This window comes from Ambystoma mexicanum, chromosome 3q, assembly GCF_040938575.1.
Source record: "Ambystoma mexicanum isolate Mex_15411 chromosome 3q, UKY_AmexF1_1, whole genome shotgun sequence".
Lineage (NCBI taxonomy): Eukaryota > Metazoa > Chordata > Amphibia > Caudata > Ambystomatidae > Ambystoma > Ambystoma mexicanum.
The window spans coordinates 272151256-272178969 of NC_090926.1; the positions used below are offsets into that span (position 1 = coordinate 272151256).

General features: G+C 47.2%; 1 protein-coding gene across 3 annotated transcripts in view; it reads left to right on the plus strand.

Moving 5' to 3' along the window:
• ANKRD52 (ankyrin repeat domain 52) overlaps positions 1 to 13370 on the plus strand; it is a 1656133-nt gene extending 1642763 nt beyond the window's left edge. For 2 of the 3 annotated variants that reach the window (XM_069653745.1, XM_069653747.1), the window contains one exon: positions 4421 to 13370. In XM_069653745.1, the coding sequence (XP_069509846.1) occupies positions 4421 to 4695 (275 nt within the window). In that variant the 3' untranslated portion in view covers positions 4696 to 13370. The remainder of the gene's footprint in view (positions 1 to 4420) is intronic. The other variant, XM_069653746.1, reaches the window with a different exon arrangement.
• Positions 13371 to 27714: the final 14344 nt, after the last annotated feature.

Genomic DNA, 27714 nt, shown 5'->3' on the forward strand with positions numbered 1-27714 from the left:
CAAGGCGGCAAGGCCGCGTCCAAGCAGGATTGAACCGGCCGTGGGGTCGGGCCCCCACCGAAGCACCCCAGTGGGAGGCCGGCTGGCGGGCTTCGTCAGCGTGTGGGAGTCCATCTCCACCGACCGTTGGGTGCTGGACGCCCTGGCCCGGGGCCACGCGCTCGAGTTTCAAAGAAGGTGCCCGCGCGTCCCCCCCGTGGCCAGGAAAGAACTTCACGTCCCTCAACTTCTCCTGGAGGTAAAGGCGATGCTCAGAAAGGGCGCCATCGAACTCGTCCCAAAGAGGCTTCGGGGCTCCGGAGTCTACTCGCGATACTTCCTCGTGAAGAAGAAGACGGGAGGATGGCGCCCCATCCTGGACCTGCGACGGCTGAACAAGTTCATCAAGGCGCAGAAGTTCCGGATGGTCACCCTCCAGCACGTCCTGGGTCAACTGGAGGAAGGAGACTTCCTATCGTCGTTGGATTTGGAGGATGCCTACTTCCACATTCCCATCCTAAAGGGGCACCGAAAATTCCTCAGGTTCGTGGTCCAAGGGCGTCATTACCAGTTCAAAGCCCTTCCCTTCGGACTACGGTCGGCACCCAGGGTATTCACCAAGTGCCTCGCACCGGTGGCGGCGCAGCTGCGCCGCGAGGGGATTCACGTCTACCCCTACCTGGACGACTGGCTCATCCGCGCCAAGACGAAGGAGCTCGCCGTGGTCCACACGGCAAGGACCGTCCAACTCCTCACGGACCTGGGATTCTCCGTGAACTACGCCAAATCCCACCTGGTGCCCGCGCAAGTCGCACTGTTTCTGGGAGCGAGGCTCGACACAGTGTCCCTTCTGGCCTCCCCGTCGGAGGAGAGGACCAGGACCATCTTGGGCAAGGTGCAACGGATGTTGGTGGCCGACGCGGCCAAAGTGAGATCCATCAAGTCCCTCCTCGGGATGATGTCTTCCTGCATCTACCTCATTCCCATGTGCAGGCTCCGGATGCGCCCGTTGCAAGAATTCCTGGATGCGCGCTGGATCCAGACGACGGGCAGCTTCGAGGAAAGGATCAAGCTCGACGAGAATTTCCGACGAGCGATACGGTGGTGGGGCACCCGCGCGCATCTGACGGCGGGCATGGACTTCCAGACCCCAGCCCACCAGGAGACTGTGACCACGGATGCCTCCCTGGAAGGGTGGGGAGCGCACACCGAAAATCTGCACGCGAGGGGACTCTGGCTCCCTACGGAGAAGTCCCTGCATATCAACGTCCTGGAGCTCCGTGCAGTGTTTTGGGCCCTCAGGTCCTTCCTTCCGTCCCTCAAGGGCAAGGTGGTGAGGATCTTCACCGACAACACGACCACCATGTTTTACATCAGGAAACAGGGCGGAACCAGGTCCCCAGCGCTGTCCAAGGAGGCGCAGGACCTGTGGCATTGGGCCGTCGCCCAAGGGATTTTTCTGGTGCCGTTTCATCTGGCAGGGATAAAAAACACCATCGCCGACTCACTCAGCAGGGAGCTGCGCTCGTGCCACGAGTGGGAACTACGGCAGGATCTGGTGGATCGCCTCTTCCGACGGTGGGGCACACCCCAGATCGACCTGTTCGCGACGGCGACGAACACCAAGTGCCGGAGGTTCGCCAGCAGGTTTCCCCAGACGAGGAGCATGGGCGATGCTTTCTCGTTCCCCTGGGAGGGCCTGTTCCTATACGCGTTCCCTCCCTTGCCTCTGCTAATCCGGCTCGTCAACCAGCTCAAGAGGTCACGGTGCAGGATGATCCTCGTCGCACCTGCGTGGCCGAGGCAGATATGGTTCCCGGACCTTCTGGACTTGTCAGCGTCCCCGCCGATCAAGCTGCCGGCGGACGCGGATCTACTCTCCAGGGAAGGAGGCGCCATCCTCCACCACGACCCGAAGTCGCTGAACTTGCAGGCCTGGCTCCTGCAGCGCTAGAGTTTGGAGGATACGACATACCGGCCGATTGCAGAGAGGTTCTTGCAAAGGCCAGGGCGTCCTCGACTCTTAAATGCTACGGACACAAATGGAAGAGGTTCTCTGTCTGGTGCCACGCGCAGAAGATTAACCCTCTACGGATTACGGCTCCCCAAGTACTGCCGTACCTGCTGACGCTGGCCAAAGCTGGTTTGGCACACGCGTCCATCAAGATTCATCTTGCTGCGATCTCCCGATACACCAGAACCACGGGGCGGACGTCCTTGTGGTCTCATCGTCTGGTGAAAGAGTTCATGAAGGGACTGTTCAGATCGTTCCCGCCGGTGAAGGCTCCGGCCCCGGCGTGGGAGCTCAACGTGGTGCTGACCAAGCTCATGGGACCTCCGTTCGAGCCTCTGCACTCGGCCCCGTTGAAGTTTCTATCGTGGAAAACAGCTTTTCTTGTGGCCATCACCTCCGCACGACGAGTGGGAGAGATCCAGGCCCTTTCCTGCAAGGCCCCGTACTTGACTTTCCACGACACGAGGGTAGTGCTCAGGACGCACCCCTCCTTCATGCCCAAGGTACCGTCGGACTTCCATCTCAACGAACCCTTGGTGTTGCCTGTGTTCTTCCCGTCGCCTTCGTCGCCGGCTGAGAGGACTTTGCACTCGCTGGATGTAGCTAGAGCGCTGAAGTTCTACGTGGACCGCACGAAGGGTTTTCGGAAGACGTCACAACTCTTTGTGAACTTTGGACCTGTCAATCAGGGGAAGGCTCTCTCGAAGGCTTCCATCTCCAGATGGCTCTCCGGCTGTATCATGTACTGTCACCGGTTGGCAAACCGACCGCTGCCTGGCCGTCCGAGAGCCCATTCCACCAGAGCGATCGCAGCTACCACGGCGTTCCTATCTGGTGTGCCCCTGCTGGACATATGCAGGGCTGCTACGTGGAGGTTGACGCACACCTTCACGAAATTCTACTGCGTCGACCGGGATTCCAGGGAGGAGTCCAGGGTCGGCCAAGCAGTGCTGCGCAACCTGTTCGCCTGAGGTGAGCCTGGTGAGGAGGTAAGATGCTTAATGTTGAGTTGATGTGATGCTTAATGTTGAGCCTTTGCCACCTCCCGTGGTTGTGCATGTGTGTACTGCTATGTATTCTTTATTCATGAGCATGTGAATCCATGCCAGACCCCATGCTGGAGAAGGAACAAGTTACTTACCTGTAACTGTTGTTCTCCAGCGTGGGTCTGGCATGGATTCACATGCGAACCCTCCCGCCTACCCCTCTGCGGCTCTTCACTTGGTCATACTGCCACTTCACGTGCTTCCAAATCTGAAGATGGCTGCCAGAGGCGGTGCTTAGGTAGAGGGCAGTCATTGGCTGTGGTCAGTATGACGCAGAGACCAGTGATTGGTTATTACTACGAAAGACAGATCAGAAACGAAACTGATACTGGTTTTTTCTTTACCGAGGATTCCCAGCCTGACGACGGGGAATATTCATGAGCATGTGAATCCATGCCAGACCCACGCTGGAGAACAACAGTTACAGGTAAGTAACTTGTTCCTTCCTTCCCTTCTGGGGTAGAAGGTGCATAGATGTTTTCTGGGTTATCACTTTTTCTGCTTCATCACATCTGTACTCGTGCTACACTTCATGCAACCTCATGTCAGAAACAATCAATCTGAGGTACCTCGATGCGTGAAGGACCATGGGTAAAGTACACGTCGCACTAGGGATAGTATTACTAACATGCCCTGCCGACGTCCGTTTTCGAATTTCGAAAACAAATCTCTTCATACTCCGTGACTACCATTAGATGTCAGACTATGCAGAGCGTGTGAATCTAAGCAGATACAAACAGAATACGATTACGTTGAGTAATGTATCCAATATATGCACACTAACGGAGATGGGTGTTGATTTAAATAAGTGCATTTTTTGTATGTTGTTTTCTTACATCAACGTTTCCTTACACCGTCTTTACAGCCACATAATGATCTGTATGCCAGTGAAAGAAAATGACATTTTTCTGCTTATGTGCATTTCTCATGTTGCTTGACACTTACTAAACGCCTGTAAAGTATAATTTGGACTAAAAATCGGGCTACATGTGTGAGAGATGTTGGTATACACCTTATATCAATGTAGGCCTATAATGTAGGCTTTATTAAATGGTGGGGGACAATTCTTTCTTGGCCATCTTCTACACATGAACTTAACACAACACCTTCACTTGATAATACATGCTTCCCAGCAAACTCAACTACCTATGTTCCATTTAAATCCCAGATCTGTTTTGCAGCCCTGTGTTCCCCAGAAATGTATGCTTAGCTTACGAATCTTGCTAATTGTTTGTTCAGCTACTGTTATTCAGCCCTATAAACACTAATCTGAGCATGCAAAGGGTGGTTGCCAGGTATCTTGGGAGGGGGATCACAGGGATGTTTTATGGGAACAGGATGAAGGGGGCATTGTATAAAATATCTTTTGTCTTGGTTCCAGATTTCTTTGACAGGTTCGTTCTGGTTTCAGGTCATACGCCAGCCCTGGCCTGCGCCCCCAACAAGGATGTAGCTGATTGCCTGGCACTTATCCTCTCCACCATGAAGCCTTTCCCACCAAAAGACGCCATCAGCCCTTTCAGCTTCAACCTTCTCAAAAATTGTGGCATCGCAGCCAAAACGGCAGTGTGTGGCTCCCTACCTAATGGCAACTCATGCCCGTACACCACTGAGCGCCACACTGCAATTGGCTTGGACGGCTGTTATTCCGAATAACCCTTGCAAATGGGTGATCGAGTATCTTTATTCTATTTATTCAGAGGTTCTATAATATTGGGGCACTTTAAAGGAGAACAAGACCAGGTGTGTGGAAGGGAGGTGGTGAGGGGACTCTGTGCCGGAGTTTGGACCTAGATTCCAAGCCCCACCAGAGTGTTCTTCTGCTCCAAGGGGAGCACTCCCAAGGTCTGGAATCTTTTGGAACAGTGAGGTCAATAAGCTCCTCCTCTCTCCACACAGAAAGCTTGCTTTGCACTGATGATGCCGGTAGTGTTTCGTTTGTTTTATTGCATTTAAGGGACATCGGACCAGTATTGCATTCGGAAACTGAATGCGGACAGCTTTTTCTACAAAGCGTCTTCAAACCAACTCCCCACCACCTCCCCCCTTTGTGTTGTTCTTTGCAGTTATTTAATGTGGATGGCTTGACTGCTTCCTTCTGAAGCTGTGTTTGAAGACAAACACAGGTTTTATTATTTTTCTGTGGTCCTTGATCTGGTTTCTAAATTCTTCTTGAATGGTGTGGCAGTGCCTTGGAGGAGTGGGCAGGGAGACTTTTCTGAAGTTGCACTGGCTTTCTTTTGCAGCATGGGCTTTCTGTAGCCTTCTCTGCAATATGATGCAGTATCAAAAGCCTTAATTTTAAAGAATTTGTTTCCAACTCTTCCAGTGTTGCCTCCGTACCATCCTCAGCCCTGGCAACGGGGGCCGCGCACAAGAGCATAGTTAGCTTCCAGTGTCATGTTCACACAGATTTTTACTTTGAGGCACATTAGATATACTGACATGTTTTAAGTATGTGGTGAAATCGAAATGTTGCTAATATTTTTTTTCATCCGCAATATTAAGTGTGGAACTATGGGGTGTCAGCAGCTCCTGAGCAATTGCCACTGTTGTTTGGGCTCCAGTTTGGAGGTCTTTGCTTGCGTGTGCGTGTTTGTGTTTTGGCATGGTTCTGTGCACATGACTTTTCCATGATGAACACTTGACAAATCCCTTACTACTGTGTGCTGACACTAAAGCTACATTCTGAAGGCAGCTCTGTGTCCTCATATGCAAAAAGAAAGTGGCACTGCGACTCAGTGGCAGCCTGTTGGTGTCACTCCCAACATGCACTGCTGCAGCATTCCTATCTGGTAAGGCACTTTATGGGACATGATTTCCATCCCTTCCCCTCATCCCTCCCCTCCCTTGCAATAGGCCAGAAGCCTCAATCTGACTTTTAATTTTATGTGTGTTTCATTGCATAGTATCGCCCAGTCAGTAAAAGCAAGGTTGTATGGTGCTTATTTTATGTTTACTGTTTGGAATATGAAAGATTGCTTAAATAGTTACCTGAAAGGGTGGCGTATTTTAAGTTACACATGCACTTCAGAGTCCTAATTCACAATTTCACAGTTGGTACACATTTTTTGTGCTTGAGCACCTTCTTGTGGCAGCAGATAGCAATGTAAATGTATTGGCTTTAGTTCTCTCTTAGTGCTTCTATTTGAAGGATTCTGCTACTGTACAACAGGCGAGAAGTTTGTAAATCTTAAGAGCTCTGATGGGAGAATCTTTGTTTTTGTAAACTGACATTTAGTTTATTGCTTTGATTGTGCAAGGAATAGAAGTACTTTTTTCCGCAAAACATTTTATGCGTTTCACAACTTGACCTTTCAACAGAGACATAAAATCAGTAAACGAAGGCTGAGATTTTAAAGTAACTTCTTATTTTGGATGAGACGTCCTAGAACAAGTTTTTAACTGTCATCAGAAGTCCCTGTTGTTTCTCGGTTTGCCAGAATTGTACATTTTCACAGATGTTTTGTTGAAGAATTATCCGATTGTGAATCATTCCTCCTGATATTTGACCACAGATCCCAGAACACAAGGCAGTGCCTGCTCTTTAGTTTATTTACTTTAATTTGTGGATGGTATTTATGGCACAGAATCAAATATCTGTGCACTGCAGAGAGGCAGGCATAGCTTCTCGTTGTTATATGGGCAAACAATTGAGGACCAACTGTAACCGTCAACAGAAATCTATTTGAAAATTATGAGTGCTGTGCAAACAATCAGTTATTAACTAAAGGACGTGATAGCAGCAGCCTCTTTTGGGTGAACTTGCACTCCTTCCTACTTTTGTTCCATGTGTAAGAGATTCTTGTCCCCAAAGATGGTTGGCCACTAGATGATGAGATGACAAAGGACATTGTCAATCCTTGCCTCGCACGTAGTGCTCCCAACCTACCCACGTATCTCATAGGCTTAATGAGGATGTTGAAAAATTGTCTGAAATTAGACCGGTAGGAGCCTTCTTATTCCTCACTCCCCTCATACCACTTACCCTTCGCAACAACATATTACAGTTAGGGATTCCATCACTTTGCTACTGTCCCCTGTACATCAGTTAGGCGAGATTATTTCTGTGATACTAGAAGATTCTGAAATGGAACCCATACACAGCAGAGTGCACATTCCCAAGCCGTAGTGCATACATGTATTTACCTTGTGAATAAGGCACGTGTTACCTTTCATCGCCACCCATTACCTCAGTGCGGGCGCTTAAACAGTCCCCAAGTGGACCAGCACAGAAACTGGAAGAAAGGAATAAGAAAATAATGTTTACAAATTTTTTTTTTGTGCGTTTAGGTTACAACCAATGTCTTGCACATTTGCTCCCCCTCATCCCCCTTGTTTTCTATCCTTGCTGACACTCATTTGTAGCTGATTCTTCCAGCTCTAAATGGGTAGAAATGTTATTCAAATAGCATTCTGGTTTGGCTTATGTTGGCTACAATATGAAATGAACACGCGTGTCAGTGCAACAGTTACAAGCAATGCAAGCCCTCTGATGAATAAATACAATGTACACGATAACGTGCCTTTATATGCTTCCTGCGGCTAGCAACATTTATAAGTGGTTTGTTCATGTGGGCCTGCCTCATGTTGGTTGATTGGTAATTCCATAGAGTCGTTTTATAGAGGTTTGGGGTGGTTCTGGCTGCAATGTCTGATATCCACACCCTTCCAGTTGTCTCATTTTCTTAGTATGGAGCCCACCACATGTCCATTGGAATTTATTTTTCTTCTGTGTGATCATTTGGTATTGTCCCGGGATTATATTCACCAGCTATCGGGGAAGCCTATACCATTTACATCATATGTTAATTTATCGCCATCAGTCGTTCTCCACCTCTCCAGCGTTAATGATGCTCTCATTCCTCCTCTGTCACACTGTCCACATAGATATTTGTATTCTCAGGGCTAATGTGTAGGCCCTTTTGTAGCCTTTGTGTCCTCGCTCCTGCCTCGGCTTCTGTCATGCCCATTGAAAAGTTCAGCTTTACTGACTGTTACTAAAAACATCCACTCACTTTAATGCATGACACTGTTAACTGTCTCTACAATCTAATCATCACGATAGTCTCAATACAGGTACAAAACGAAAAAACTCTGCCTCCTACCTCCCAAGATAGGTGTACAAACAAATTAGCCCACAAACACTAATAGCTCCCTGTTTTTCTCCATACCTCAATATTGCTCCTTTGGAGACCGCCTGGTGCCAGATTCCAACATTTCATGTAGTCTTGCTCGTGTAAAAGGGGTTTTACTCCATACTTCCAGCTGCAGTGCAGATATGGACATGGCTTGGAGTAATCGGTGTGCGTTGTTTTGTACAAGTTTGTTTTCTTAGTAATACCAAGTTGTGTGAGAGGTATTTAGTTAGTTCACTAAGAAATATATCAAATGTTTTGTGAATGGTTTCAGGTTATTCTTTGCGCAATTATAAATTACATGACAATCAATGAGCTACTCAAGGGCTTGGGGTTCTGTTTTTATCCTCTGCAATTGTGTTGCTTTCCCCCCCCCCCCATTCGAAACCCCTACCTCCCAACCCCTTCACCACCTCTGGAGATGTGTGTTGACAGCAGTTGCATGTGCAGGGACTGACGCAGGCTGCCTCGGCTCCTTCCCTCCCAAAAAACATAAAAGGAAACTTGTCTTGTTCTCCTTTCAGTGCTGTGTTGAAGTCTTGACAATTGTAAGTAATAATCTTGAGTGGTTTTGGTAAAAAAGCATTATTTCAAAAGTTGGGTGTTCGAAGTTCCCTAGTGCATTGAAGAATTCAAAAAAAAAGAAGAAAAAATGGGCTGGGAGAAACTTCATCTCATCTGCTTCCCCCAACAAGCAACCCTAGTGCGTCGTTCAAGATGTGAAATTAAGTCTGCTGTTTCAAGTATTCTTATTTAAAGCTTGCTTCCCTAAATGCAAACTTATTATACCAAAGTTCCCTATTATTACTCTGCTGCTGTCGGTTGTCCGACTGCCCCTTCCTAATCTTATTTCTTCAATAGATAATATTTCTACTTTAGCAGAAGTGAGCGAAGATTCTCCCAGCCTCTGTTCCAAAGCACTTGCTTCAGTTATAAGCACTTTTTTTTTAACTTGCGGCATAAGGGTTTGGTTTCCCTTTTAGAAACCCCCTCACTTGGAGGGGGCATGGGAGGAAACTATAGAGGTTGGTGGCAGTTGAAGAAGGGGGTCATAGAGAGACCCGCCTTCCCAATCTCTGCTTCCCTCCCTCTCTGGGGGAACAGTGTAGAAAGGGAAGCTTTTGATACAGCACAAACAAATAACATTTCAAAGCAGAAAGTGTTATGGGCACTGCCACGGTTAATCCAAGAAGGATGACTTGCCTCTCTGGCAACTCCACTGAGCCATATATCTGCTGATTTTTGACTGAATGTATTGTCTTCTGGCCGTTTCCAATACGATTGTCACTTTTTCAGTTCCTGGCCTAGCCAAGGTGTTTTTGTTTCAAAGTAGAACTTCTGGCTCCAATTGTAGGAGCAGGGCTTCAGACATTTGTGTCCCGGCCTGGGATACTGCGATGACATGACTGGTGCTAAAAGCACTGCTTGGGACATCAAGTATATTCTTATATTGTTGAGAAGGGTGTGCATTGGGATTGGCAGGGTTGTTGTGGTGACAGTATTGCCTGCATGGATATTTGTATATGGTATAACCCAGGCTGTTGAGGGGTTACTAATATTTGCCCATACACTTAAATGCACTTCCTTGAAAGTTCAGGATAGTGTGCCTGTAGGGTTTGGTTGAACCTACATTTCTCATTGAAAATAGAGCGAACAAACAAAATAAAGTACGTTTTTATTTTTTTTAAAGGTATAACAGGAAATAAAAAGGCAAGTGCTCTAGGCTCAGAATACTGTTTTAGAATTCTATGAGCATCTAATTTGGTGTCTGACACCATCACCTTCTCCTCCTCTCAGAAAAGTACAGTACCTGGCCTGAGTTATCCATTATATGACACTCATGTAGCAGCTAGGTTATGGCATTTTAGATCGTGCATGAAGAATGTTTACAGCAAAAGCTTGAACTCTGCTGAAAAATATTAGTGAAAAAAAAGGACATGTGGTTGGGTGGTGGGCTGTTTTCCATTTTAGGGAAATCCCATCCACCTTGTCTTGTTTTCTCAGTACACAAAAATGTCCCCAATTACCCATTTGCTCTCTGATGTTGCTTGTTGACCCTCAAGAAAGGAAGGGCACAAACGCTTTACTCTGCCACTGGCTGGCGGCATACAGATAATGCATCCTGTAAGCCATTGAAGCAAAGGAGCACACCGAAATGCTGAAGAGTAAACTCATCAGCCCCATAACAACCTCTCTTATGAATCTGCCAAACCTCCCCTTATCTTGGATGCACTAGTACAAGATTGTTTATTTCTCTGAGGAGAGATTTATCTGACATTGTAGTATGGTCCAGATTATATTTAATGCCATTTCCAAACCCATTCCCTTCTTCTTACACAATTAATTCTAGGTCAATGCCAAAGAGTAGGCATAGCTTTGTGTGATGTCAGTTGTGGCTTCAAACATGCCCGCCCTACACTGCAGACTCCCTCTATAATTTCTCATTGTGCACATCATGAACAGACGGATATTAGGGGCAAGTCAGAAATGGGAACCAACTTCTCTGTCGAAGATTCGATAATAACACATTGAGTGTGCTATTCTGCCCCAGATGAGTTTTAAAAAAAATAGTTTTCAAATTTCAAACCCAGTAAAAGTACAAAGGAAAACCTTATGCAACACGTTTGCTGGTTTAGCTGAAGCTGGTAATACTTTGTGCATATGATTGTAGGGGGCAGTAAGAGTGCTTACTACTATTCTTCTTTTAAGGAATATAATTGAACAACACTAAACTTCTGTATCAAAAGGCAGCAGGAATTCTATAGATTCTGTTATCTGTATGACATAAATGTTCACACACAAAAAGGTCTGATTTCTTCAGGGTTGGAATCTTCCACAAAATCCCATTCTTTGGTCAGTTGTCCCCTGGTGTGAGGCTTTATGGAAGAACCAACACAACAGAAGCAGAGTAACTAGTCAGTATCTGTTTTCTAATCCGTGTTCTCTGCAACTATTGTTGGTGTGGCAAGAGGACAGGCTTCCTCACTGAGGCTCTCAGATCTCTCTTTGATGGAACCCTCTCCTGCAGTTCCTAAAGCATGTTCCTCCCGTTGGGAATACTTTCTTATGTAGAGTATCAAAGCATGTGTGTTTAATGCAGCCCATAATGCTGCTGGGAGGTCCCTTCTAGTGAGGTTGTCAGTCATGGAATGTGTACCAACTGTGTTAAATTGGCCAGTGTGTCCTCCAGAAGGGTGTTTGTTGTGCCCTGTTTATAGGCCAGAGCAGTCTGTTGTGCTAGTTTGCATATTTTCAGGGTGCAAGCTTAGTAAACTGGGACAGGCTGCGTGATGTATGTAAACTTGTGTACTCCCATACACGTGCAGTGCTTACCGAGATGTGTACGTTTCCCAAAGTCATAAGAGACTGCTAAAGCTTTGCTAAGCTGTGCCTCTGTCGTGGATTGTCTTAAAATCTGACCACGTCTAAATTGGGATATGTCCACTCTCCAAGGACAAGTTGACTAGCATTCTGATTGTACACACTCAAGAAAGTACTCTAGATTGTAACCTAATACAAGCATACATTGTGTTGCAAGAGTTTGAGTGTAGATTATAGACTAGGTGTTACCAAATGGTGTTGGAGCACAGACGTTATGTGAATTCACTGCACAAAATGCTTTTCCTGGATTTCCCTTTATTGCATGCCTTAAGTCCCATCCGACCCTTTGCCCATTCAAAAAGCATTATAATAACCCTGTCATTGCTGCTTTGGGTCAACACACCACCGTCTCTAGTTATTTATGAGTATAAAATGTTCTCCAAACGTTTAAATACAGCCTCTGATATCTTGCCATTGTATTCCGAGAAAATAAAACAAACTCTGGTGCTGTACAGGGTGGTTATAACCCTTATTGAATCAACGTTGCACTGGGCTACGCTTTTTACTACGTTTCCCCTCGATGAATTCCTCTAATTTGTTTTTGTACATATTTCTCTCGATTTGACCTTGACCATTGCATCCCTTTTTTCAGAGCTTTCCCAGGTTTCCAAGCCAATTGTAACATGGTCAGCATGGTTACTTTAAAAATTGCCTTTTGTTTTGTCAGAAGTAATCATTTAATCGTTCAATAGCAAATTTTAATACTCAAATAATTTCCAGTGTGGCTAGTTCAGCAGAATATTTGACGGTTAACAAAACCAAACTCCCCTAACTTTTCTCAAACATCAAACAACATGTTCGGCCCATTTCAACCCTTTTGATGAATTTGAAATGGAAGTACTTTACAGATGGGTTGTCTACAAGGCCACACGTGGAATGGGCACTGGGTGTGCCTCACTTTTGCTGTTCTGTCATAGCAAAGGAATAACTTTGTGGGAGGGCCTAATGTTCTCTGACATGGCACGCGAGTAGGAGGCTCAAAGTAAATTTGACGATGAAAGGCTTTTCTCCAATCAAACACCATGCTCTTACATTATTCTGAAGCTTTCATCCAGCTGGGCATATGTCTCAGTGGCCGTGCAGCTTTCTAAAACTGAGCCGGTCTTGCAGCAGGCTGGATGGTCTCATGGGCTGTAGTGAATACAACTCTGTCCACTCTAAGGTCTTTTCATAGTCCCATTAATAGACATGATGTTCCGTGGCCGTTCATTCCTCCATTCTACTGCCGTAGTTTCTGTCTCACCACCTGGAAACCTTGCACTTTAAGCTTGACACCTTTTTTATTCATTTAACAATACTAAAAGCAATACCTGCCAGAGGAGAGTGTGGGTTGGGGTGGGGGCATCTGGGCCATGGTTATGTGACCCAGTGAGTAACAGCACAGAATCACGCCTTCTTATTCCAGTAGGCTCCCATGGTGACAGCTAATCTACTTGAAGGTACTAGCCTGAACAATTTATTTTTATTTTGGTTTTTCATGGATGCTTGAAACAAACATTGTAAATAGGAGATCTTGGCAATTATTTACAATTTCTTGGGAGGGCTTTGTCTGCATGCAGAGAGACTCCTGTGGGGCAGGGATTGCGCTGTAGACTTGCAGCCCATAAACATGTCTAGGACAGGCGCACCCTTTCTGCAATATTCATGACTACTCTCTAAGCCCTTGTGTTAACCTTGTGGTGTTTTGTACTTGTATGTTTGAAATGTGTTATTGAGTGTTTTTGTTGTAACCAATGCAATCATTCCAAACTCTTGAAGTGGGCAGACTGCTCACCCAATTCTGCCTTATTAAAAGGTTGAGGCAGACTCAAACGTTTGTTCTGGTTTCTCACACAAGAGGGAATCCTGCCTTACTCTTCGAGCAAATTCTCTGGCCAACCTGTCCGACTGAGAGTATATACATAGGATCTGAAAATAGGGGCAGTGGCAAAAATATCTTAGTGGGGGGAAACCTAAAGGAAAGGTACGTTGTGTATTGCCTAATTTCTTCCAAAGATGTCAGCAAACGTTAGCCGTAATGAGGATACGGAGGAGACACATGCCGCATTCTCACTTCCATGAGGAATCTTATGGAGTCATTCTTGGTTTCCTCAGCAATGATTTGAGAAATTGATTTAAAAGTATCAGACTTCTTTTATAGTTATGTACTCTTTAGGAAAGGGTATATGATCCTTAAATAGCACCGGCTTCTCTTTTCTTCATGACCACATCTAAATTTGTTGGAAATCTTGTTAAAACTTTGTCAATGTCCAGTTTGAGAGCTCTTTCTCAGAAAGCTAATCATGCTATTGATTTTAAAATGCATGTGCTGTACAGGAAGAATAACCATAAACTGTATCCTAGAATTCATAATCATTTAAACTTAAAACTGGAGCATTGAAAAAGCTGTTAAACCGTGCAGCTTAGAACCATTTTGGCACAGGCATGCCTAAATGTACAAAATATATACTCTTGTTGCAGAAGAGAATTGCTTTGCAATCCATCCTATGTAGCATATCCTCCTAGCCAGGTAGCAATATAAAGATTGCTCCAAATTGAGAACCACTGCAAACATGTACTTTCCATGTTGACTGCAGAAAATGCAAGGACATACTGGACTGGCAAACACGTAATCCTGTGATCTTTCATTGATAGAGCTCCCTCTATCGAAGTAGGCAGCCTTGGGCCAGTAAAATGCAATGACTCACAAATGGCTGATGAAGATTACAAGAGCTCCCGAGATACAGCGCTACATCTTTGATCCCTACTTGTGCTCTATACACCATGTCTGTGTTAGAGAACCTTATGTAAAAGACCAGTTAAGTACAGTGTTTCTGCAGCACAGTTCTGACAGAACTAGACTTTATGTCTTGGAGGGAAAGGCAGCGCTTCCATGCATTTGTCCCGAGGGAAGTGCTGCTAGCACAACAACCTGAGTCTTGGGACTCTGTGACCAAAAGCACACATGATTCATTTTTCCTGCCACGCCATTTACATATTAGGTAGGAAGGTCACTAATGACATTTCAGTGTTGTTGGGATTCATTTTAGAACGTGCAAGAGCCAGACCTCAACACATCTTTAAGACAGGCCCCAGAGTAGTTTGAGGTTAATGCCTGCGCAAAAAAAGGTTATTTTCCATGGTAAGCCCAGGTATCTTGAAAATTAGATTTTGCTCATACTGGCAGGTAGGTTATGTTTGAAACTTGTAGTTCTCATCCTCAAAACTACAACTTTTTCCAGCAGATGCTGTGCCTTCTGTGTGCCAGCTTGATTAGCTTTCTGCTTTCTTAAAATAGGCCTAAAGGAAAAATGTTGGTAATTGCTCATAATTCTGTTGAGACAGGAAGAAAGTTCTTCATATAATGCACATTGAAAATGTGTAGCCTCTTCCCAACGTGGTTTCCTGTGTGAAACTTTCAAAGCCCATTTGGAAAAGAATCGGGTAACGAACGAACAAGCGCTACCAAAGAACACTATTTTCGGTGTTCCTGCACCCCTGCAACTCCTAGTAAGTCACCAGGGACAATTATTAGCCACTGTAATACTACTTTGCAAGCGGGAAAGCTCCTTTATAATGGTATACGTTGCTGTGTTTGTGACATGGGGTGAAGAGGTACGTTTATATGTTTTCAGAACTTTTCTAGCCAGGCTGCTTTTCTTTTCCGCTTGGGTGCATGGCAGACACCAGAAATGGAACACAGACCTCACCAACCCTATTTGGCCTGCAGGACTACTTGAACTGTGGTTTACGCACTTGCCTTACACAGGGAATGGATCCCAGAATGGTGGCCCATTTTGCACAGATCTACATCCTTCTACCTTCATCTTTGTTCTGGGTTTACTTGTTGAACAGGCGTGAAACATTCTCATAGGCCGTGCTGCATGTTGAAGGATACATTGCTTGAATCACATTTTTACACATTTGTTTTTCATAGCGATGAAACCTATTGGAGAGAGTTGTACATGTACGGTGTTTATAAAGTACTGAATTTAAAATTGCACTATACTTGATAGCAATGTGCCAGTTTTAAAATCGTTATCTTCCTTTTTGTTTATTGAAATTTTACTTTTAATCTGCCTCTTTTTTTAAAATAAAAAGATAACCAACATAAAAAATTATTAAAAAATGAACCAAAAAAGCGTCTGTGTTTTCACGGTGTGATTCATCTTGTGTTGTCCAAAAGGAGGAATTTTTACATAGTTTTTTTTAATCCGCTTTTAATGAAATGCAGTATGTGAATTAGTTTAAATTGTGTTTACTTCAAAGAGTGTAACTATTTTTTTTTTGCCTGAAGCTCTTTGATAACATGACATGACAGAAATAAGATTGTAACTTATTATTATGGGAAATCCGGTTTCCACTTGAACCCTTCCCAATGTTCTGCATCTTCCAAAATACCCAACCTTCAGGTGCCGATTTTGCCTGGACTACCTTGTAGTCATGGCTGTTACTTGTGCAACAGCACAAGGTCAACTGTCCACCAACCCACATCAGTTCCTCTCTTCGTCTGAAGTTCAGAATGACATTTCTGACAACATATGTGCTCCTGCATGTCTGCATTACACTGCTGGTGTATCTCTGCAAATGATCTGCTTATTTGGTAAGGTCACTATCAGGATGTTTTATGATGTACAATATATGATTTGTTTCTAGCTATCAAATTATTTAATATTATTACAGCCACTATGATGCATAATGCATGGAGATGGGCAAGAAGAGGCTCTATGGGTCACTGTTCCCTGATCATCAAAAATACTCTTCCCAACCTTTGGCAGGAAGTTAAATTATGTGCCCCTTGATGTGGTGATAACGTGATTTGTTTTTCCCATTTGGGGTGAGCAAACTTGTTTTGGCGGAATCAGTGAATTCTTTTGCACGTGTGTGGCCAGTTTTCTGTTGCTGCTCATTAACGCAACATTGTGTAGCACATATCTGTTGTGGTTCTTGTGACAGCGCCTTGTAGGAGGAAATGAACAGTGCTTGAACATTACTAGTGTCAGACATTTGTGCAGAGCATTTTCTTCTTTGACATTGCGCATTTTCATTTGAAAATGTGCAGGAAACTATTATATTCTGGTTTAACTTCATTTTTATGCAGGCAGCCACATCTGAGAGGAAAATGTTTCTGCAAACGATTTGGAGATGATGTAATTACAACAGCCATATAAAATGTTGTATACATGTGTAGATCTACTTTAAATGAAGTACATGGTGGTATTGAGTAGGTGGGAGGGAACATTTATAGTGTCAAACCGGCATGTTACTGGGCCATTGTTACTACTTAAATATTGAACTGAAAACCATTAAAAGGTGTGGGTTTTTTTAAAAACATGCTTGTCCTCTACCACCTCTTGAAGCATGTCGCTTCTTTTGACGAATGAAGAGCTACTTTTTCCAGCCGATAAGAAGCTATCTGTGTTGTGGGCTCTGGTCGCTGTTGCATGGCTAGAGTGACTTTACATTTTAGGTAGTAATCTTGCTTATTTCTACAAAGGCAGAAATTGTTTTAATAATTTGGGCAATAATTTAGAATCAACCAGAGTAGATTTACAACGCCTTAATGTAGCCAATTAAAACGTGGCTTCTCCAGCATGGGGTCTGGCATGGATTCACATGCTCATGAATATTCCCCGTCGTCAGGCTGGGAATCCTCGGTAAAGAAAAAACCAGTATCAGTTTCGTTTCTGATCTGTCTTTCGTAGTAATAACCAATCACTGGTCTCTGCGTCATACTGACCACAGCCAATGACTGCCCTCTACCTAAGCACCGCCTCTGGCAGCCATCTTCAGATTTTTACCGCACGTTCATGTGTTGGGATCCTCGTGCTATTGCTCTCGAGCGTTAGTGCTATTTTTTCGCGCTTTTTCACAAAAACTTCGATTCTTTCGGTCAAAAGAGCCTCAAGCTCCACCGATCCTACATCCGATCAACGGGGACCCGTGTCGGATTCATCTGTGCCCCTCAAGGGTGAAGATTTCGTCGAGCTACACTTCGGAGGACTCCAGAAGCTTCTCAGGCCCGGTCTCGGAGATGGCCCAGGAGAAGGGAAGCTCGACGCCCGGAAAGCTGTTCAGGGCCTGCCCTGGATGCCAGCTGCAGAACGTCTTCAAGGAGGACGAACACTCTTTCTGCCTTTACTGCCTTCATGGGGACAAGACGCACGTGGAGAAGGACTGTGCGTTTTGCGGCAACATGTCGGAACGGACCATGAAGGACCGCCATCAACGTCTCGCCAGCTGGCTGGAGGGTAAGAGCCCGTCTGGCGAGAAGAAGAAGAAATCTGAGCGGTCTTCTAAGACCTTTGAGGGCGCCCCGGCGACGGGGGCCCAACATAAGGCCAAGCACCGCGAGTCCGCTGGCACCGGGAGCGCCGAACGGTCGGGCTCTACGGGCGCCAGGCAGGGCGCACCCTCCCCGGCACCATCAACCACGAGCCAACGCTCTGGGTCGGGTAAGAGGAAGGCCGAGCACCCGGCGAAGCTCCTGGAGAGACCCCGGTCGAGCTCTAAGGCAGAGGAGGAGCGTGGCAGTGCCCCCTCCCTCAAGGATAAGGCGGTGAGCGCACCTAAGGTGGTGAAGGCCTTGATCCATTCGACCAAGCCCTCTATCGAAACGGTCGCGGCGGCCCTGGCCCAGCCTGTGGAGGCTGCACCAGTGGTGGCGGCCTCGGGGCCCAGAATCTCCCTGCCTCCTCGGAGGGAGTCTTCTTTCGTGCCCATCGATAGGACCCCCGTGAAACCCTCCGTGGGGAAGAAGGGGGGGCAGGGCGTCGTCGTAGATTCGGCCTCAACCTCAGAAGAGGAACTGATCGAGGTCTTAAGCCACGGCCTAGGCGTGGAACAAGACCAGCCCGTCGGAATGGGCCCCGACGCAGGTGACGACGACGACATCGTCGAGGATACCGACGGGGCCCCTGCTCGCCCGTCGGATTCCCCTCTGCCAGCGCCGCAAGACAACTCAGCGGCCATTTTGTTGGCTATACAGTCCTTATGCTCCGAGATAAGGACGAGACTACCGTTACCGACGGAGGAACCTCTCCCGTCGGGGGATCCAGAACCGGGACCTTCTGGTGTTCCCCCTACCAAGAAAAGAAGGATCCATCCACCGCCTCCTTTTCAACCATCGCGCCCCGTCCAGCCCTCCTCCCCGTCCACCCGAGGGGATGATACGGGGACTGACACGGCAGCGACGGGTACGGACGACGAGGCATACGACGAGGATTTTCCGTCGTCGCCTCCCCCCAGGGCTTCTCCGCCCGACGAGATTGGATCGTTCCACTCAATGATCGCCAGGGCATCCGAGCTTTTCCAACTCTGCCCTGAGGAGAAGAAAAAGGAAGGCTTCCTTTACCAACGGCGCGAGACCAAGAGGAAGACGGTCCTCGCAGTGCCTCTGTTGGACGACATTTGGGATGAGGGCCTTTCCCTCCTCAAGAACCCTTCCACGACGCCAGCGAAAAGAGACCGGTACGAGAAAAAGTACCGGGTCCCGGACTCGGCCCCCCTATGCCTCCGGGCGCAGCCTACCCCGGACTCCGTCGTCTCCGCGGCAGCCAGGAAGAAAGCGGGGGGGGGTGCGGCCTCCACGTCGACTTCCCCGCCGGACGGCGAGGGAAAGAAATTGGATGCCATGGGACGCAGAGTCATCTCGTCGGCGGCGACGACGATTAAAGCGGCCAACGCCTTGGCTATCGTGGCCCGCTACGACAGGGAACTCTGGTACAAGATAGCTCCCCTGCTGGATTTTCTGCCGGACGACAAGAGGGCGGAGGCCCTTGAGATCCTGCAGGAAGGTGAGGTGGCCTCGGACCACGCCATCACCGTGGCGACGGACATCGCCGACACTGGGTTCCGCCAGATGGGCAACGGCGTTTGCCTTCGACGTCGCGGATGGCTCAAGGCTACGGACTTTCGGCAGGACGTCCAGAACAGGGTCCTGGACATGCCCTTCGACGGGAACAACCTGTTTGGGAAGACAGTGGACGATTCCCTTCAGGCCATCAAGGCGGATACTGAGACGGCCCGGGCCCTTGGAGTGCTGCAGCAACGGCGGACGCCCTTTCGGAGCGGCGGAGGCAAGGGCGCCTCCAAAGGTTCCGGCGGCGGTTTCGCTTCCTACCGTCAAGCGGCCCGCTCGTCGTCGCAAGAGGCCTACAGAGGACGAGGCAAGTCTGGCGGCCCCCGCCGTCGTCGCCAAGGAGGCCAAGGCGGCAAGGCCGCGTCCAAGCAGGATTGAACCGGCCGTGGGGTCGGGCCCCCACCGAAGCACCCCGGTGGGAGGCCGGCTGGCGGGCTTCGTCAGCGTGTGGGAGTCCATCTCCACCGACCGTTGGGTGCTGGACGCCCTGGCCCGGGGCCACGCGCTCGAGTTTCAAAGAAGGTGCCCGCGCGTCCCCCCCGTGGCCAGGAAAGAACTTCACGTCCCTCAACTTCTCCTGGAGGTAAAGGCGATGCTCAGGAAGGGCGCCATCGAACTCGTCCCAAAGAGGCTTCGGGGCTCCGGAGTCTACTCGCGTTACTTCCTCGTGAAGAAGAAGACGGGAGGATGGCGCCCCATCCTGGACCTGCGACGCCTGAACAAGTTCATCAAGGCGCAGAAGTTCCGGATGGTCACCCTCCAGCACGTCCTGGGTCAGCTGGAGGAAGGAGACTTCCTATCGTCGTTGGATTTGGAGGATGCCTACTTCCACATTCCCATCCTAAAGGGGCACCGAAAATTCCTCAGATTCGTGGTCCAAGGGCGTCATTACCAGTTCAAAGCCCTTCCCTTCGGACTGCGGTCGGCACCCAGGGTTTTCACCAAGTGCCTCGCACCGGTGGCGGCGCAGCTGCGCCGCGAGGGGATTCACGTCTACCCCTACCTGGACGACTGGCTCATCCGCGCCAAGACGAGGGAGCTCGCCGTGGTCCACACGGCAAGGACCGTCCAACTCCTCACGGACCTGGGATTCTCCGTGAACTACGCCAAATCCCACCTGGTGCCCGCGCAAGTCGCACTGTTTCTGGGAGCGAGGCTCGACACAGTGTCCCTTCTGGCCTCCCCGTCGGAGGAGAGGACCAGGACCATCTTGGGCAAGGTGCAACGGATGTTGGTGGCCGACGCGGCCAAGGTGAGGTCCATCAAGTCCCTCCTCGGGATGATGTCTTCCTGCATCTACCTCATTCCCATGTGCAGGCTCCGGATGCGCCCGTTGCAAGAGTTCCTGGATGCGCGCTGGATCCAGACGACGGGCAGCTTCGAGGAAAGGATCAAGCTCGACGAGAGTTTCCGACGAGCGATACGGTGGTGGGGCACCCGCGCGCATCTGACGGCGGGCATGGACTTCCAGACCCCAGCCCACCAGGTGACTGTGACCACGGATGCCTCCCTAGAAGGGTGGGGAGCGCACACCGAAAATCTGCACGCAAGGGGACTCTGGCTCCCGACGGAGAAGTCCCTGCATATCAACGTCCTGGAGCTCCGTGCAGTGTTTTGGGCCCTCAGGTCCTTCCTTCCGTCCCTCAAGGGCAAGGTGGTGAGGATCTTCACCGACAACACCACCACCATGTTTTACATCAGGAAACAGGGCGGAACCAGGTCCCCAGCGCTGTCCAAGGAGGCGCAGGACCTGTGGCATTGGGCCGTCGCCCAAGGGATTCTTCTGGTGCCGTTTCATCTGGCAGGGATAAAAAACACCATCGCCGACTCACTCAGCAGGGAGCTGCGCTCGTGCCACGAGTGGGAACTACGGCAGGATCTGGTGGATCGCCTCTTCCGACGGTGGGGCACACCCCAGATCGACCTGTTCGCGACGGCGACGAACACCAAGTGCCGGAGGTTCGCCAGCAGGTTTCCCCAGACGAGGAGCATGGGCAATGCTTTCTCGTTCCCCTGGGAGGGCCTGTTCCTCTACGCGTTCCCTCCCTTGCCTCTGCTAATCCGGCTCGTCAACCAGCTCAAGAGGTCACGGTGCAGGATGATCCTCGTCGCACCTGCGTGGCCGAGGCAGATATGGTTCCCGGACCTTCTGGACTTGTCGGCGTCCCCGCCAATCAAGCTGCCGGCGGACGCGGATCTACTCTCCAGGGAAGGAGGCGCCATCCTCCACCACGACCCGAAGTCGCTGAACTTGCAGGCCTGGCTCCTGCAGCGCTAGAGTTTGGAGGATACGACATACCGGCCGACTGCAGAGAGGTTCTTGCAAAGGCCAGGGCGTCCTCGACTCTTAAATGCTACGGACACAAATGGAAGAGGTTCTCTGTCTGGTGCCACGCACAGAAGATTAACCCTCTACGGATTACGGCTCCCCAAGTGCTGCCGTACCTGCTGACGCTGGCCAAAGCTGGTCTGGCACACGCGTCCATCAAGATTCATCTTGCTGCGATCTCCCGATACACCAGAACCACGGGCCGGACGTCCTTGTGGTCTCATCGTCTGGTGAAAGAGTTCATGAAGGGACTGTTCAGATCGTTCCCGCCGGTGAAGGCTCCGGCCCCGGCGTGGGAGCTCAACGTGGTACTGACCAAACTCATGGGACCTCCGTTCGAGCCTCTGCACTCGGCCCCGTTGAAGTTTCTATCGTGGAAAACAGCTTTTCTCGTGGCCATCACCTCCGCACGACGAGTGGGAGAGATCCAGGCCCTTTCCTGCAAGGCACCGTACTTGACTTTCCACGACACGAGGGTAGTGCTCAGGACGCACCCCTCCTTCATGCCCAAGGTACCGTCGGACTTTCATCTCAACGAACCCTTGGTGTTACCTGTGTTCTTCCCGTCGCCTTCGTCGCCGGCTGAGAGGACTTTGCACTCGCTGGATGTAGCTAGAGCGCTGAAGTTCTACGTGGACCGCACGAAAGGTTTTCGGAAGACGTCACAACTCTTTGTGAACTTTGGACCTGTCAATCAGGGGAAGGCTTCCATCTCCAGATGGCTCTCCGGCTGTATCATGTACTGTCACCGGTTGGCAAACCGACCGCTGCCTGGCCGTCCGAGAGCCCATTCCACCAGAGCGATCGCAGCTACCACGGCGTTCCTATCTGGTGTGCCCCTGCTGGACATATGCAGGGCTGCTACGTGGAGGTCGACGCACACCTTCACGAAATTCTACTGCGTCGACCGGGATTCCAGGGAGGAGTCCAGGGTCGGCCAAGCAGTGCTGCGCAACCTGTTCGCCTGAGGTGAGCCTGGTGAGGAGGTAAGATGCTTAATGTTGAGTTGATGTGATGCTTAATGTTGAGCCTTTGCCACCTCCCGTGGTTGTGCATGTGTGTACTGCTATGTATTCTTTATTCATGAGCATGTGAATCCATGCCAGACCCCATGCTGGAGAAGGAACAAGTTACTTACCTGTAACTGTTGTTCTCCAGCATGGGTCTGGCATGGATTCACATGCGAACCCTCCCGCCTACCCCTCTGCGGCTCTTCACTTGGTCATACTGCCACTTCACGTGCTTCCAAATCTGAAGATGGCTGCCAGAGGCGGTGCTTAGGTAGAGGGCAGTCATTGGCTGTGGTCAGTATGACGCAGAGACCAGTGATTGGTTATTACTACGAAAGACAGATCAGAAACGAAACTGATACTGGTTTTTTCTTTACCGAGGATTCCCAGCCTGACGACGGGGAATATTCATGAGCATGTGAATCCATGCCAGACCCATGCTGGAGAACAACAGTTACAGGTAAGTAACTTGTTCCTTACTAATATTATGTTACCTGTTTTAGGAATCTGTCGATCCCTGTTTTTCAGGTACTTCGTCTCACTCGCTTCTACTTTCCTTATTCGTTCATGTAGTTAACAGCTGTTCACCACTTTTGTGAGGGCTGTATTGCTGTACAGTGATCATGCAAGTTACTACTTTACTGTGCTCTTCACATTAGGGATGCTGTTAGAAATATTTTCAGATGTGGAGGAAGAATGGACCCTCCCTTCCAACCACTAATTACTCACTTGATTGAGAAATCCTGACCAAATTGATCAACTAATCAATGCTTCAAAAATACAAACCTGTATGGACATCAGGGAGCCTTCCAACATATAAACAAACATTTGCACTAGCGTGTTTAATAAAGCAATCTATGCAAGTCCTACTTGTGGGAATGAACTAATATGCACGTCAGAACTTGTGGACAGGTATAATAACCTTGTAAACGTTTGTTTCCCACCCCAGCACCTTGTGTCTTTCGAGCAATCAAAGTTTAGAACTGGATTTCAGGAGGGGAATATTTGAAGAAATAATTTCCCCTCCATTGCTATATGCACCCATGCCTCTTATTGCCACTCATTTGAAAACCATATAATACAATTCTGTGTAAGTGGCACAGCCCTTCGTGGCTACCCTACTTATGAGCGTGTTGCAGGTATGAGAAATAATTCCACATAGGGTTCCTTTATTTACAGGGTCTTGGAGGTAGAGGTTCTACAACATGGCTTTCGGCTAGACTTGCAAAGTCTGTTAATGTTTGTTAACAATAATAGGAATTTTGCTACAAGGTGGACTGCTATTACAGCACATTTGCTGTCCCACAAATTCAAGTTACAATTTAATAAAACTACTAACAGAATGTTGCTATTGACATTTAATTGTGGCCTTCTCTGTAGACCGCTTGTATACAATATTCCCATTGAGCCCTTTTTAGAAAAGCATTGTATTGCTAATATAGGGACTCATTAAATGTTCTTCCCTAAAACAGTATGCTACCAATTAATGCTCTCCCTACATAGGCAATCCAATATTAACAATCATTTCAATGGTTGGAATTGGTCTCTTATTCAAAAGGTTTTTGTTCTAGAATGCTTTCCTTCATCAAAGAAAGGTACCATTGATACAACTGCCTCATCCATGACGAGTGTGTGATTGTTAGAATAGTACTGTTATGTGCAATATGGGACACCTTATTTCTGATATTGATTTATGACTATGGTCGAAGTATCCTGTCATGTGTAACTTGAGAAAAGGGTTTCAATACTGCCTCCTTCTTAGAATGTTAGTGAACTTGCATTTGAAGAACTTAACTTGCCATTTTCTCAGGGCAACAGCATTTTGTCGTGCCTTATGTGGTAACCAGTGTATTGCTTAATTAGCAACTCGGAGAAGATGGCAGAGGTATTTTGATGATTGCTTGGTACAAAATGTAGAGCACTGGGAACGTAAATACTTTGCTGCTGCAATTTCCTGCATAGGTATAATTTGCGGGGCTGAAGTACTTGATGTATACATGTTTGCTAATTTTAGTGGTATTTCTTTGGCAATTCATCATTGAGATAGTCTCTTAATCTTGTGGGACTTTAACCTTGGCTGAATAGGTGTTGTGTATTAGTAAGGGTGGTACTTCTGCATAATCTCCTCTTTGTATAATGGGTTCACTACTGTCATAGCTACTATATGTTGCCAGTGAGTGCACTGATTTTCCTATATTTAACACACACAAAAAGGTATGGAGATGAGTGTATCACGTGCAAATGCGCTGTAATAGGATGTATGAAACCATGACTTCCTTTTAAGCACAGAGATGCGTGGAACAGCTGAGTGCATCGTGTGGTTTACCTGTGTCTGTCAATTACCTCATTGGACTCTCATTTGCTTGAAATGTACCTCTTGATGGAATGTCTAACAAAATAATTAACTTGACCTACTTGCCCTCATCCCTCCCCCAGTCCAAGTTTCTTTTCGCATTATGATGCATCACTCAGGCAAATAGTCTTGATCTACTCCCAAAGAAAACACGCTGGTACTATTGGGATTTACTTTGTGAGAAGGTTCATAGTGAGGTATCTGAAGTATAAACACTCGATCTAGACATGGCGGTAGGCTAATTCTTTGAGAAACGGACAAGAATAGAGCAGCCATGTCGTGGGGATAACTGAAACCTTAAATGTTTGTCTCTCCAAAGCATATTGAAACGTCCTAAAATTAGCACTGAATGTTAAACGCCTCCCCCTGTAGCTGAATTTCAAGCAATTGTCAGCCGCTTCCGAGAAAACCCTGTCCAGTACTGCTGTAAAAATAGCTGCTGATGTATTATAGATGCTTTAAATCTATAACCTCGCAACAATGGCTGGCTTTTGTTTACATCAAGTGAACTGACCAGGAAGCAACTATGTTACTACTTATGGAGCTTGGCTGGTGGCAAACACACTCTGTCAGAACAGTCTACGGTAGTAGTGCATCCTTCTCCAAGCAGAGGGTTTGATTTTTGTAATATGACTTGGAATAAAGGGTCACTGTTAATCGTAGCATGAGCAGGAAGAGCTGGTATTTTTGACTTATTTGGAAGAATTTGTCCCAGTTTTATTTTCTTTCTAAGCCCATGTATAAAATGCTCACAGTTCACTTAGTCATCCCAAATGTTGTTTGTAGAAGGTAGGCAGGAACCCATATCCTTACAGTGGAAAGGAGACGCTTTTTCTCTTGCATAGTGATGCCATGTTACTTACTTTTGATTGAAACTGTCCTTTAAAAAGTGCACATCTACAACCTGAAAACTCAGTGTACACATCCTTCTATATAATTGAGTGAAGGTTGGAGTATCTCCAATGAATATCTTTGTTGAGCAGAGACATTTTGCCCTTAACTGGGCACAACTTCACCCCTGAATTCTCGAGGGTTGACATGGTAGTTGATCTGATAAACTTCCTACTCCGCCATTTTAAAAGTGTACTCTAGACCACTTGTGGGCTTATTCACCTTTTGTCGCATGATCGCACCAGGTTCTCGCTGCTTGCCTGAACCAGTAACTTGTAGCATCCATCCACTGTGGTAGGATTTGGGTGCCAGTTATATTAACTTTAAGGTAGTTTGTTGTAGACTGGCCTTGGTCAGTCATCCCTATTCTGAGCTTGCCTGCATTCCCCCGTAGAGAGGAACAGGTTTTCATGTGTTTGCAGGGATGTAAACATTATTTTATTTTTCTCTGATTTAGTATTTGATTGCTTTTTGTGAGTGTGTGCTTCTCTCTCGCTGCACAGTGATGTTTACACCTCTCTACCTCTTGCAATAATAACTTCTCACAGGGCAATTCAAATGGAGCTCTCTCAGGAGCTAAAGCTTAATTGTACAAAATTGATAATATATATAAAAGAAATATATCTATATAAATATATTTCACTGAATTGCATGCCGGAAACAGATGTGAGCTTCTTGCTTGTTTTTTGCAGCATCACCTACCTCTTTTGTAAGGGGACGTGGCAGGCTGTGCCAGTCTTCTCTTTAATACCTTACTGTTCTGAGGCTTGACTTTGGTTGGTGTAAGGGGAAAAAGTTGGTATGTGTGAACTCAAAGGGGTAGAGTGTAGACTTGTTTTTGCCCCGCTGACTTCTTTTGGAAGATTAATGCACTTGCCTGCTTGTTGCAGGGAGTTTTGTTTATGATTTGATTGTAAACAAAGGAAATTACTTTTATGAAGGGGCTCAGCTATAGAGTAAACTAACAAGTGCGCTGCTTTCCCTTTTAACAAAAAGAAAATCTCAGTCCAGAATCAGTCTTGAACTCTGGCTCATATTTCTTCCAAGTGAATTTGTAAATGGACTACCGACACTCTCCTTAAAATCGGTTGGTTGTTTTCAAATATGTGAACTCCTGGTTAGAAAGTAAGCTCATAGTTTCAAGGGTGAAAATGATCTTAAATGTTTAAAATTTGATTTTAAGTAATCTACATGTACCAGCCCATATACCCGGGTAAACTTTGTTGCAGGTTGCTGAGATAGCCTCACATGTGCGCAGTGTACTTTTCAATTCATAAGACACAGCACTTAACCATTTCATTAAAGGTAATGGCAGATCTCTGTTTTTGGCAGAATTCCATTGAATTTCTAAGTGGTAAGCCTTTTCAGTCTACAAGTACCTCCTTAATTTAGCAACACCTCCCCTCCACCCCAATGTTCCAACCCACAATGCCAATACTTAAATAGTGTGGAATTGGAAGGCTGCTGGGCTATTTTTTGTGGGTTGTGTTTTAGGAAACCAGTCAAATGTTTACAACTAACTTTGACGCAGGGCTCAAACAGCATTCACATTATTCATGTCTTCCTCTCCAAATTATAATGATAAAAGCATGCAAATTTAAGAGATGACTGTTTGTTTGCGCACTGGAAAGTTACCTTGCTGTCTTTCGGCCTACGTGATGGCTTTTCCTTCTGGAACACACATATACGATCAAAGTCTACACCTCCCATGAAGCCATTACTTTAGTTTACTT